General features: G+C 40.6%; 1 protein-coding gene across 5 annotated transcripts in view; it reads left to right on the top strand.

The window, feature by feature from the left end:
- Positions 1 to 13,817, top strand: part of FGD5 (FYVE, RhoGEF and PH domain containing 5) — a 157,308-nt gene that overhangs the window by 63,047 nt on the left and 80,444 nt on the right. For all 5 annotated transcript variants that reach the window (XM_048490925.1, XM_048490926.1, XM_048490927.1 and 2 more), the window contains exon 3: positions 5,026 to 5,155. In XM_048490925.1, the coding sequence (XP_048346882.1) occupies positions 5,026 to 5,155 (130 nt within the window). The remainder of the gene's footprint in view (positions 1 to 5,025; positions 5,156 to 13,817) is intronic.

The following is a 13,817-nucleotide window of genomic DNA, read 5'->3' as shown; positions in this document are numbered from 1 at the left end:
AGACCATAGGAAATATGTGTTTTCCGATGATCTTAGGTGACCCCTGTGACTCACATGTTGAGAACCGCTGATCTTAGGTCATTATTGTCTGCTCTGGCTGGCAGCTTACTTGCAGTCTCAGGTATAAAATGGTCTTTCTAACACCTACTGAAATCTTTTAAGTGCAGATGGCACAGATTGAACTGAAAACCTTCTGTGTGAGATATATATATATGCTTTCCCATGGAGTCGGTAGATTCTGCGTTGGCATGAGGGAGACAGAGAAAGAGCCAATCAGCAAACTTACAAGGTAGAGACATCTGTGTGTGAAATGTTTCCACCTTGAAATGCACACACACTCACCAACTGACTTGTCCTTCTCTGTTTGCCCCTTCTTTATTAAAATGACACCTGAAAGTGGCAAAAAAGGGGCTGTTGCTTCTTGATGGTGTCATTCCCAATCAGTGACATGCAGAGAGAAAGCATACGGGTGAGTGGCAGCAACTGAGTCTGCCTCCTCCTATGCTGCCATGTCACTAATGTTGGATGTGACATCAGAAGAAGTTTCAGATTCGTATCCATCACTATCTTTATTCAGTTAATCAGTGATGAAACATATATGGTCTTCTGTTTGCACAGAACAATTATTGTTTTATTGTTTTGTACATGCCCACCGTAATTTGGATTATTTTAAGGCTTGGAGGTTTTTTTGGATGTGCAATTATTTTGTCTAAGTTGTTGTGTGTGTGTGTGTTTCAGGGCAGTTGGCCCATGTTTGGGTTGCATAGATGGATGTGATCTGCCCTAGGCTTTTTTGTTTCTGTTCCTTGTACCAAGAACAGCTTTTTTCGACCTATGTAAGAGTTCTGCTGCAGTGTTGTTTGTTTTGCCTTTCATTCCCATGCGTTTGTCTTTCTTTGGCTATGAAACTGGACTTCCTTCTCCTGTGTCTCTCAGATTTGACAGGCCATGATCCTTAGAATGGATGACAGGTGCAATCCCTGAATGTTTTGTCTAAATTGAGTGAAAGATTAAAAAGTTTTAGGCCAGAAACATTTCCCATCGAAACGGTAGAAATCCAGACATGTCATGATCAATATGATTTTTAAAAATGGAGCTTTGAATATGAAAAATATGTATACATGAAAATGGGAGAAAGGAAAAAAAATGCTTTCACAGAGTTCTCCCATGTAAACAGTCAGTGATTGCAGTTGCATCAGAAGCTATGTAGAACTCCTTCCTTGGCAACATCATCTCTCTGGCCTGTTCAATTTAGGTGTCAAGATAAAGAAAGGAGTCAGCTGCTGGGGCCTGTTTTAGCCATAGTGCTGAAACTTTGTCTTACCTGGAAGCATCTCTTCCCTCCATATTAGTCCTTGCTTGCCTTCTGTAGTCTTTTGATCAAAAGAAATCTGTAACCTGTTGACAAATTCCGCTGCCCTTTACAGAAGACATTTTTTTTACTTAAGATTCTTGTATTGTAAAGAATAATAGCTTTCCAAGATGGAGAAGTTATTGCCCATCGTAAATAATCAGAGTTGAAGATTAATGCTTGCAAAGGGGATGCGTTTGTAATCATACCACTTCTGTGCACTGAATACCTATGCCAGGAAACATCATATCTCATTCCAGTCCCATTTGGAAAGATCGCCTTGCTAAATCACTTGTCCTTTTAAAAATCTATTGACAGAATTAATGTGATATATGCATTTTTCATTCCAACCCTTAAGGAAGCCATAGAATACAAGGTTTTCTGCCTTCCTCAGAACCTTTGCGGTCTGACTGTAAAGCTAGTCTGAGAAATGTTACGTTACTTTGGAAATAACTTTTAAATAATGGTTAGCCATTTGCTTATTCTTTCAGCCCATTTTCACTTTTGCCATGCAATACAACAGGATGAAGACATGACTGGGCCTCATACCTCCACCTTGTCTCCTTACCTCTGCTTGCTTACATCTAGAACGGTGTAGAAACATAAATACATATCTGAAGAGTTTGGTTTATTGCCATTAATCAATATGGATGCACAGGAAAACATCTGCTCTCAGCAAGAATCTTGTTTAAATATATATTAATAGCACCCTTGTTGAGGGAGGGTGACTGAAAAAGGAGGAATTGAACCATTTCCTCCTGCCTCTCTTCTGTGATGTAAAACAGTGTAATTAGCTCTACAAGGGGGAAAGACTGGCACAGCGTTTGTACCTGCCTTTTCCCTCCTGCAGAGTTAATAGAAGCCTTGGAAGGGCAATTTAAACAACAGAAGAGGCCTGAGAGGAATGCTCCCTTCCCTACCATTGTGCTAATTCACTTTTTAAAATCTCCCAAGGAGCCCTAATTTATTGCACCATGTTTAGTTTGGCCCATCAGCCAGCCATTTTCTCTCAGCCTCATCCCCACTTCTCTGCCCCCCCCCCCAATATGGGGATAATAATTCCGCCTTACCTGATGGGGTTGTTGTAAGGATTAGAACAAGATCATGAAAGAGAAACACTTTGAACACTGGAAGCTTCACATGTAAATGTGAAGCATTTTATTATTGGAAGCAAGGACAAACTTGGACCAAGTTATGCAAAATAGGGTAAAATGATTCGGAACCACGTAATTGCTGGAATGTGAATAACGGGTAAGCCAGACCAGAAACATCAGTGCCAAATGAAGAGAAAGAATTTGGCTGTTCTGCATCCTGGAGCTATTTGCTGAATTAAGGGTTGGAGGTAGCAGAAAAGAAGAAACATAAAGGTGATGAGTTGCCTACAGCATGCTTAGGGGAATCATAATGACTCACATTTACACAGTGCCTTTTATGTTTCCCATGCAAATGTGCCACAGGTTTCTTCCCTAAGCAGTTGCAGTTCATTTTAAAGCCATTATGGTCTGATCACGTACTCCGGACATTATTAACCATTGTTATGAGCTATTACCTGAGGTATTACATGATTAGTCCAGGACTTTCTTGGAGTAAGATTTTTAAAAATTCACTGAATACTCTTTTAGCTCAGCCTCCTTCTGTACCAGAAATGCAGACCTGATTTTTATTGTCTTTTATTCAGGGGTAATTTCAAGTGGGTTTGTGGTCAGTTTTGGCAAAAGTGAAAATGACAGCTGAATGATCGGAAACGTGTTGAAATCATGAGCTTCTAGGCCTTGCTTCTTACTCTTCAAAGATTTTTCTCCCAGGATCAAACAACATTTAGTGTTGGAGTTCTGTGAGTGGAACTCCTAATTTGTAATCTGGCCTTAAAAGCATCCATGGTCAGTTGATAGAGATACCGGTAAGGGTACTGGTGAAGGAGGTGTTGTAATGGGGGCTTAGAAAGGTCCATCAGATTTGTCAAGAACTGGTCCCACAGTCTTATGAAGGAATTAAACATGTTTATTTACATATTATACAATTTGTACCTATAGATCCTAACTACAGCCACTTCAGCACCCAACATATAACATCCACTCCTGTTTCTTCCTCCCAGACACCACCAGGAGAATCATGGCTTCTACTCCTAACTCTTTCATTAACTCAATAATTCTCATGTATACCCTTATCCACAGCAGGGATTTATCCTTTGCTTTAGCCAGTCATTCTTTTTCAGCCTAATTTAAAAGTATAAAATGAGGAAGGAAGAATCCATGTATTCCATTCAGAGCTCCTGAATGGATGAGCGGTGGGATACAAATATGCTAAATCTTCTAAATGTTTTCTGGAAAGATTTTAGGATTCCATCTTTGTCTTCCCATGTGCAGGACAAGTGCACGCAATTTTATAATACGCAAGTGGGGATCCCGTGAGAGAGATCCCATCCTCCCCGCAACTTATATGGCAGTGGTGGGGAACAGGAATGGTAGACTGCATTCCTCCCATGTCCTTTTTTCTCCTGCCCTGCTTGTCAGTGAATTGACAGCAGCAGCAGCTCCTGGTCTCCAACAGTTGGTTGACTGCTACCCTGCCACCTTCATAATGGGGGTGGGGGAGACAGATCCCTGCTTCCTCCTGCTACCTGTCTAAAGATAAAAGGAGCAGCATCAGTGGCTTTTTTCTCATACACCACATAGCTCTTCATCCAATAGGAGTCATTGAGTTGAGTGGGTAAGTCAGTCTGGTGAGTGGCTTACATTGAGGCAACTGGGGGGGATTGCTGTGACAAATCCATCTATCTTTCTTTCTGCCATTTGGTATGGGGTGGTGGCAGTAATGGCTCCTGATCCTCATCACCTGCCTGCGATACCATGTTGGTGGTGGTGGAAGTGGCTCTCACTGATTCTCCTGGCCTGCCATTCTCCAAAAGATAGGGCAGGGTAAGCGGTATGAGGGCATATGGGGTTACCTGGATTCTCGTTCCTACCACATAGATGATAACTTTAACTTTTCATGTGCAGATAACTTGTCCCTCTGTTGGGGGGTGGTGGTTAAACCCTCTGTCATGTTTTTACACTTCTCAGACTTTTCTTCAAACCTAGGTGGGAGCTCTACATGGCCCCAACCAATATATTTAAGTATCCACAGATAAAGCCAAGTTAACTATTAGATATATTGGTATAGAAAATCCAAACTCAAGTTAATTTGTAAGTGTTCAAAATAAATCTCTATAAATTAGCATATAACTAATTGCTGCACTGTGAGTAATTTGTAAACCCTTTTAATGTGGAAACTGACAATGAAATGGATCCAGTGATCCATCAAGAGAAGGTGATGATAGTTGTGTATCCTTGCCTTGTTCCGTCCTCCCAGTAGTCTTGTCTGACCCCAGAAAAGTTTATTATTGGAATTGCAGGAGCCATGGGAACTAGTATCCGTATAACTGAGAGATTATACTAAAAGATGCACAATTGCCCTGCCCGCTCTCTTCTGTCAGCCTGTACAGATAGCTCAGCTGCTTTACCCGTAACAGAAGACTGTTTTGCTTTGGATTTTGAGGCATGTGGGCTAGATTTGAACAGGGATAATAAAGACCACAGTCCACATTCACATTTATTAAATTTGCAGTTAACAGCCCTTTTGGAATTAATGTCCATGACAGACTCCATAGGATAACCTATTCCCTTTGTTCACAGTGCCTACACAGAGCCTTACAAGGTGTGCCCTATCTCTGAGATTCCCATTGAGGATGTCACATCAGATGAAGAACAGAAAAGTTCTGGAGATGAAGACAGTAACCAGGGAGAGTCCAGCCTCATCCACAAGGTAAAAAGTCTGTGTATTTTTCTTCCATTTGTCTGTAACAAATATTTCAGAAAATGAAGGGTGGGGCACAGAAAAATGCACACATGAAGAGAAAGAGGGAAGCCAGAATGAACGATTGATTTATTTTTATTAAATTTCTATACTGCCCCCTCCCCTTTCAGGCTAGGAGGGACTAGGAATACTGGACTCTGAGGCCCCTGGGTGCCTAGCAGATTACTGCTGAAGGATGGTAACAATATACTTGTTGATATCTTTGTTGTGTTTTTTCTGATTGTGAAGGGGGCTCAAGGGGTCCTTTGCTAGGGGCCACATGTTCCTGAACAGGAAGATCCAAGGGGTGAATTGTCATGATAAAACATCCATGAATGTGTAGATGCAGTCTTTGTGCAACCCTGAGGGAACCCCAAGAGAACCAAGGTGGAGTCTCCCTGTTTTGCCTTCTTTCTTTCCCTTCTTTTGCCTGAAATGTTTGTTTCTGGTAAATGGACAATATAGAGAAGCTATCCAAGCAAATCATTGTCTGGTAATCATCACATATGCTTACTTGAAGCTATTATTAATCACTGTTGTTATTATTTTGTTTTATTCCCTGCCCTATGCAATAGTCTCAGGGTGGGTAATCTGCTACAATTTAAGATGTGGACATGTTCTAATAGGAAGACCTTGATTACGCAACAAAGCGAGAGGGTCCAGGTAGGCGTCGCTGATGCTTTCAGTGTCATAGTCTCTTGTTTAATTCAGGCCAGTTAAAGTACATTCAAATATGGCTGAGACGTCTAAAGCATGGACATCATAAAACAAAATAGTCTCTGATACCAGAAATCTGACAAAAACTCCTCTCAACACCTCAGAAGCCATTTTAAATTATCAGAGCAACTTGTGTTAACCTTGCTTACCTTATGAATGGTATACCAGGGTATCAGGAGAATATGTAATGACCTCCCCCAGACATTAGACAGTATACCTAGAACATGGTGCTTGGTAAAGATCAAAAGAATTTTGGGGAGATTTCCTGCAACACTTTACACCAGTCAATGAACTTGGAATTTTCAAGTGACAACAGCAGGGTCAGTGTATGTAGGAAATGAAATTTTTCTCTTCCCTTCAAGGATGGTCAAGTTGTTGAAGGGAGGGAGTGCTGAGTGGGTTGGGGGAAGCGGTCAGACAAGGATGGTGAGGGGGGGGGGAGTTGTCCATGGACATAGAGGATGTAAGGGAACAAGAAGACTGGAAGACTGAGCCAGAAGACTGGAACTGATATTGGCAATAGCGTATTTCCTCCTCATTGGTCTTTGCAATTCCCCCTTTGGTAATATTTCAATATTGTAATAGTATCACATTGTATAATGTACAAACTCTTGACAGGGTTTTAGAAATCTGGTGGCATGCCTCTAATCTTATACTCCTGGTACTTCGCAAAGCTGGTTATTATATATATGGGGACTCCTGAAAAAATCCTCTTAGATTCTATAGAAACTTTAGCTCCCCTGTCAAAAAGCAGCACTTGAATGATGAAATGCACATAAATTGTCCAAGAACCCAACATAGTCGTGAAATCATTACAGCAAGATGAAGTAGCTGTAAAACAAGCACGGATTTCAATGAACTGTTGCTTAAGAAGAGTTGGCAGATGGAGGTAGGTTTGGATGCCAAAAATAGTATCAGGGATTTGGAAATGAGCTAATCTTGTGAAAACAGTGTTTGGGCAGGTCTAGTAGCAAGGGCTAGCTTCGGGGTTTTTTTAAAATGTTTTGCTGGTGTGTCTATGATTTCCACCTCTCAAGGGAATATCAGCCTGAATAAAGGCATGAGATCAGCTTGCAGATAAGATCTTATTATTACTTTATCCAGAAAGTGTGCTTTGCATTAACATTGCTTCTACCCAGTTGGCAGGGATCTGCTATATGAGAGAGTTTGAGCTCTTTGATTTAGCTGAGTTTAAGGTGGTGTTCACTCACTCCCCTTTCAATCTAATTTTACATAAGCCTGAATAATACACCGTTATGTGAATTGGGCTCCTCTGCTCTGCTGAGTCAAGACTTTTTTTTAAAAAGAAGGGGGCATTTAAGGGTACCATGGGATACATTGCCTTTTGCTCTGTTGCCACTTTATTTTACCTTCAGGGTTTTAGCAAATATAACCTTTATCTCAAAATGGTCCCCCCCCCCCCCCCGGAAGTCACATTGGTTTTTATTTGTCTTTCAAACTTATCTTGAGGATCTTCTCATTTAATTTAATTGTGCATTTGAATTTCTAAAAATTCTTTGGCAGATGGTGTTCAGCTAGAGAAGTCCCAGCTGAGGAGGTTGTCATTTTTAACCTCTGTGATAGTCCACAGAGAAATGGCTGCCCTTCGTACAGACTAAAGTAACCGGGATTTCCCCTCTAACTAGTTCACCCCTGTTAAAGTTACCTAAGAGGCATATTGGGACCATTTTTCACATGTGTGCTTCTTGACTGTATATATTTACTCAGCTGCATAGTACAAAGGTGACCTTGTCTCTTGTAGACTGGTAAACAAAGAATTTACTAGAAAACATTGCTGGAGGGAGATGATAAAACTTCTTTACATTTTCCCTTTCATTTCCCATGAAATGGCCACTTTTCAATAAGGCTGCATCAGTGGAGTGCTTTTTTTTATTTTAAGAACCAAAAATCCATGAAAGTGAACTACTTGTTCTGTCTAGACCCTCAACAGCAAGAACATCTCAACAAACATTTCAACTCCTCAGTAGAAGTGCATTCTTTTGTTCTGTGATTCCAGCAGTATCAGAGTTAAAGGGGGAGTTAAAGGGGGAATTAAACGGGTTGCCACTGGGGAACTTAATCCTGACATCTATGTAACATCAGCCCAAGGAGACTGGTTAGCAGGTGTGTCAGGAGAATGCATTTCTGCCAGTTCAAGGCTAGGCAGCAGTTCTGTGGTGAAACGAATTATGGCTAAGCCCTTAGCTCATTTCTACTATATGAGTAGAGCTGCAGTGTCCTCTTAGCATGGCATAACTCTATTTGCTTCTGAAGGGTTAGGTTCAGCTCACCATACCCCTCCACGCCTTCAGTTGGAAATATTAGAGTGCTACTGTTTTATATGTGGATGACAGATACATCTGAATGAACAAACATGGCTACCCCAGCAACCTATAGTTTGGCTCTAAGATAATCACTGCTCTGAAAGTTATGTTCATGCAGGCAAGCTGACAGTTATATCTGGAAAGCAGAAAAAATTCACTGTGCAGATGAAATGGGATTAATGTATTATCAGCAATAATGCTAATGTTTACATAGGAGAAACTCAGGATACAGATGTTTAAAGGTTATAATAGAAGCTATTAAGCGTGATTTTGGATTTATAGTAAGTCATTTGCAGCTGTGGAGTAGACCTGCTCGCCATTTCCTTTAGAGGCAGAAGAAATAAAAAAGTAACATTCATTATGCTTAACTGCTGCCTGGGGTTTAGTACAAAGTTAATGTGACATGTGCAGTTAGGAAAATTCTCCCTCATATGTCTACTCAGCTTGATTCTTTTCCAAGGGGAAACTCCATTTATGCTGAGAGTGAAACAGTAGGAAAGTAAAGCTATGGCCTGGAAGTATATCTGATGCACACATGGGCAGAGCACTGTGATGATGATAGTGACATGAGCATAGAGTTCCTTAAAGGGGCACTGCTCTTTCAATGCAGTCCTAAGCAGAGTTATACATTTCTTAGTTCATTGATGTGAATGTTGTTTGGAGGATATAATTCAGTTTATGACTGCACTGGTACCTGGGCTGCATGGGACACCCAGTACCATGGTTTATAAACCATGCTTTGATTTTTTAAAAAATCCATGTCATTGTGACCTTCAAATGCAGATGGTAAAGCAAAACACAGTTGTTTGATTGTCACCAAACTGGAATTTCAAAATAAGGTTGTAGCTGGTTTATTAAGTGGTTTGTACTGATTATATTTTGCTGTGACAACTGAATTCTCAAAGTTTGCATCAGTACCTCTTACAACCATGTATGGTTGAAACACTTGCTCAGGTTATATGGTTTATTGTGATAACTGAAACAGACCAGATCATATGATCCTCTTCTGTGGCTCTTTTCAAGATAGAAAGACTTCCTACAATGGAGAGTGATTATTTTTCTGACAGATAAAGCCTTCTGTTGAGGAAGATTGGGTAGAAGGGGGCAATTGGATCATAGGATTCAACCCTGACTCTTCCAGACCATGTAAATTGATCATAGGATTGTGCAGAACGTGCTTCAAGTGGATGTCGTTTACATTCAGGATCAACCTGTAGTAAAAGGATACAATGTGTGTTAGAATAACATGGGCATGTTTATGAAAGAGGATGGGGCAATAAAATCCTAAAGCCCATCCAGGAGTAGGAGGAGACAAGTATATGGTGACAGATGGGCTGGGAACAGCACAGACTCTGTAACTCATATTCTACCATTTGGCTCAGCTTTAAAATAAGTTTTAATTTCTTACCTTAGCACCCTAAAATCCTTATTAAAACATTTGAAGTGATTGGTCAACGGGAGGCTTGGAAGGAAACTTTGAGCCTGCCCATCCCAAATTTGATTGAGTTAATGAAGATGCCTCCAAGCTGCACAATGGCTGATAAGACTGTCAGTCTGGACTGCAGCAGGTTGATAAGATTTATTTATTTATTATTAGACGCATCACCACCCTTCCCATGGGAGTCTTGGGGCAGTTTCCAACATCTAAGGCAAGCAATGCAAGGTTGTGCTAGGATGCTTTGTCATGAAACCATTCGTGGGAGAGGAATATTAGAAGTATAAATTTAGCTAGAGCTACATCTTTTAATTCTTTTGCTAGATATTATGGCTTAAGTGATTTGTCTTCTGATACTTCTCATTTATCTGTGTTTTGTTAGGCTTTATATTTATGTGTTAAAGATCAAGAAAGCAAATTGTCTACTTAGAATCTCACCCATATATCCCAGCCATTCTTCCATGCAAATTAGGTACTGCCAGTTGCTGAAAGCATGGCCTTAGCTGAATGACAAAGAAGAGCAGAAGGAAAAGGGAAGAACAGCCCATGCCTTCATCTCCTTCTTATTATAGTGCACCAAGCACTACCAAGGGATTTGAAAATGGTGTAGTATAACCTGATCTCAGAAGTTTTGACCAGGAATTAAATGCCACCATTCTTCATCCCCCTACCAAGCACCCTCCAGAAATGTACACAACAGAGCAGGGTGGTGAACAATTGCCGCATGCAGAACAGACCTGTCTGCAAATAAAGGAAACAGCAGGCTCAGCCTCACAGATTTTGCAAAGAGCCAACCAGCAGCAGCCTGAATGTCACAGCACGTCAGATTGTCTTTGCTGCTTCTTATCTTTCTGCTGGGTGGGAATGGTTTCCAGGCTCCATTAATCATTCTGTTTTGCAAACCTTTAACCCTTGTATAATGAAGCATACCCACGGACTTCTTTTTAGTTTTTAAAATCTCCTCAAAAATAACTTGTGTTCTGGGGAGTGACTGGTTTGCGTCCCTTAAGGAAGGGACAAATTTAGACAGCTTTTTCAATAGGATGTGTATAATTAAACAGATTCCCCAGGAGATGGTGTGGTACACCCTCTGTGAAAGATAACAGGAGACAGAAGTTACAGGTTATATTTCCTACTGCAAATACAAGTTTAGTATACTGATTTCTCTGTCACACACACTTTGGCTCTCTCTGTGACATTATTTACCGTCAAATATATCAATGGCAAGTTTGACCTGTTTAAAGACTCTGTTAATAGGCATCAGTGAGGTACCAGTCAGTGAAGTAGACCTTGGCAGCTGCCATATTTGGTAGTTTAGTATACAAAAAATTGCTCAAGAGACTTGGAATTCAAATTCTAGTAACTGCCTAACCATGAAACTGTTTTGTCTCACTCTGCCCAAGCCCTCTGTGACTTCAGAGCAGTAAAGCCAAGGGCAGTCAGACTGAGTGGTGTGACAGTCTTGCTTGCAATTCTTCGCCATGGTATCTAGAGAAGCAGTTCAGAAAAAAAGGGCAGAACTGTTGTAATGGAAGTTTGGTGATGCTCACAGGGCCTGGTACTGACAGACATTGGTAACATATATACAAGGAATGATTCACTGGCAAGGTAAATGTTACACAGCTATTCCTGGAAGCAGGTGTGATATGCTACTGAATTTCCTCATCCATAAAATTCCCTCATCCATAAAAAGTTTAGAGAACTTGATTTCATTATTCTTATTTCCCATCTTGCAATAGCAACTCCTGCATATGTGGAATATAGATATATTCCGTTCTGTGGATCACTAATAATTATATTTGTTCAGACTGTAAACTAATGTAGAGGCCAGTATGGTATGCTGGTTAGAGTGGCAGACTAAAACCTGGGAAAGCCAGGTTCAGATCATGAACTCTATGGGGTGATCTTGGGCCAGTCAGTGTCTCTCAGAATAACCTACCTTGTTGTGAGGACAAAATGGTGGTGGAGAGAAAGCTGGGTTTACTGCCCTGAGCTTCTTAGATGAAAGGCAGGATGAAAACACAGTTAGACTGGTATAAAATGCATAATGTTGACTGCAGTGGAGAGAGAAAAGGCTTTTAGGATACAAAGGAGATGGTACTGATCATATTCCAGGATTAACATCTGGAATTCTCCTTATCTGGTTTGGATTCTGAGTTTGGCAAGTGAAGTTTGAAAAGTACTAATGAAGATATAAATTGCACTGTGCCCCAGTTTGATAATATCAGAAAGGTTCCAAATGCAACAAAATTATTTCTAGGCAGGTGAAATCCTTCTGCTCCAATAAATGCTCCTATGATCCAATCCTTCATCACCTAATTTTTGTTATGGAAATATTAATATTCATAATTATTCAGCAGAGTAAAAAGTGCAACAAACAGAGCAAACGTTCTGTGAGTTTATACAAAAATGCTTTACTAAATCACACTAGATATGAAGGGAATACATAGGTAGAAAAACAATAAACAAATTTCTGACCACCACAGCTGCATCTTACCTACACTGTGACTAGAGAAGAAGAGTTGGATTTATATCCCCCCTTTCTCTCCTATAGGAGACTCAAAGGGGCTTACAAATTCCTTTCCCTTCCCCCTAACAACAAACACCCTGTGAGGTCCATGGGGCTGAGAGAACTCAGAAGAACTGTGACTAGCCCAAGGTCAACCAGCTGGCGTGTGTTGGAATGTACAGGCTGATCTGAATTTCCCAGATAAGCCTCCACTGCTCAGGCGGCAGAGCGGGGAATCAAACCCAGTTCCGCCAGATTAGAGTACACCTGTTAGTAGCTGGAGAACAAAGGGTGGTGAACTTTCCCCCAAACTCCCCCTTTTCTGCATATATGACTTCAGACAAATCTACACTGTTACCCAGTGGTCAAACAAGTCCTCTACTAATTATGCAGGAGAAATCTACATTCTAGAAAGACCTTTATTGTCGGAGGCCCTATTTGCTACAAGGTATCCTAACTATGTGGTTACCGGGAAACAAACAAATTGCAAGTTAACTGGCCGTTGTGGGTTGTTTTTGCTCCTAATGTTTTGCTTGCAGTTGCATCTATGGCTGGCATCTTCAGAGGCATGTTACAGCAAGATGTGTTAACTCTTTAACTCTTTCATGACTAAGGGGGTTAGCAGTCACAAAATCCAACAGTTTTCATTTTCCATAAAACAAGAGGCGCTAAAGCAGTGAAAGGAGAGAGTGACCCAGCATCAGAAAATGTGTCTGTCTGATAGGGGTAAATTAAAAAAGAAAAAAAGATTCCAGGTAACAAGTGGCAGCTTCATTGACAGCCTTAACGCGTTTCACTATATAAGCTTTTTCAGGGGATCTATAAAATGGGCCCCTTCCGCACACACAAAATAATTCGTTTTCAAACCACTTTCACAACTATTTGCAAGTGGATTTTGCCATTCCGCACAGCTTCAAAGAGCACTGAAAGCAGTTTGAAAGTGCATTATTCTGCATGTGCGGAACGAGCCTATGATTTATAACATATACGACTAGTAAAAGAACAACACTTTTAAGCATTATAAACTTTTGAAATGAATATAAATTGAAAACATGTAATGAAGCTCAAGAAATGATGCATGCTGGTCAGGAAACAAGTAGAATGTGATAAACAATCCATACGTTGAATGAGAAGGAAGATAACACAAATATATAAATGCATGAAATATTTACTGGAAAGAGTTATTTTGTGCTGACCCTCAACATAATACTTGAGTTGAATGGCTGAGTGTAGGATGACAGAATTTTTTATATAGAGCTTAGCTGAGCAACATCAGGAATCCCACTGCACTATGTCCCGTTGATTAATACATGGGCCTAATGTCATAGATTTATTTCCTGTAGATGTGATTAGCCTGGAAATTAAAATTTAATTTGTCTGCATATGTGTGGATTGTGCTTGGTGAACTGGGGTGGGGGTGGGGGTTATGCAGGTTACTTGTGGCTTGTATCTTGTTGTGGTTTGTTGTGGCCCATTGTTGTTTTCTGTAAAGGGTTTTTTCCTAGTTCTAGTTACCTCCCTCTCTTTCCTTTGTTAATTCCCTTTTATTAAATTTTACATTTGAAGCTTCCAGGAACTTTGGTTCTTGTGTTGTGGAAAACTCCAGGCCTAACCTGGTGATTGGTAACCCTTTCTGCCCTCCTTATC

The sequence above is a fragment of the Sphaerodactylus townsendi genome, linkage group LG03, assembly GCF_021028975.2.
Source record: "Sphaerodactylus townsendi isolate TG3544 linkage group LG03, MPM_Stown_v2.3, whole genome shotgun sequence".
Classification (NCBI taxonomy): domain Eukaryota; kingdom Metazoa; phylum Chordata; class Lepidosauria; order Squamata; family Sphaerodactylidae; genus Sphaerodactylus; species Sphaerodactylus townsendi.
The sequence above is the reverse complement of the archived record's forward strand: the minus strand, read 5'-3'. Positions and strand labels throughout refer to the sequence as shown.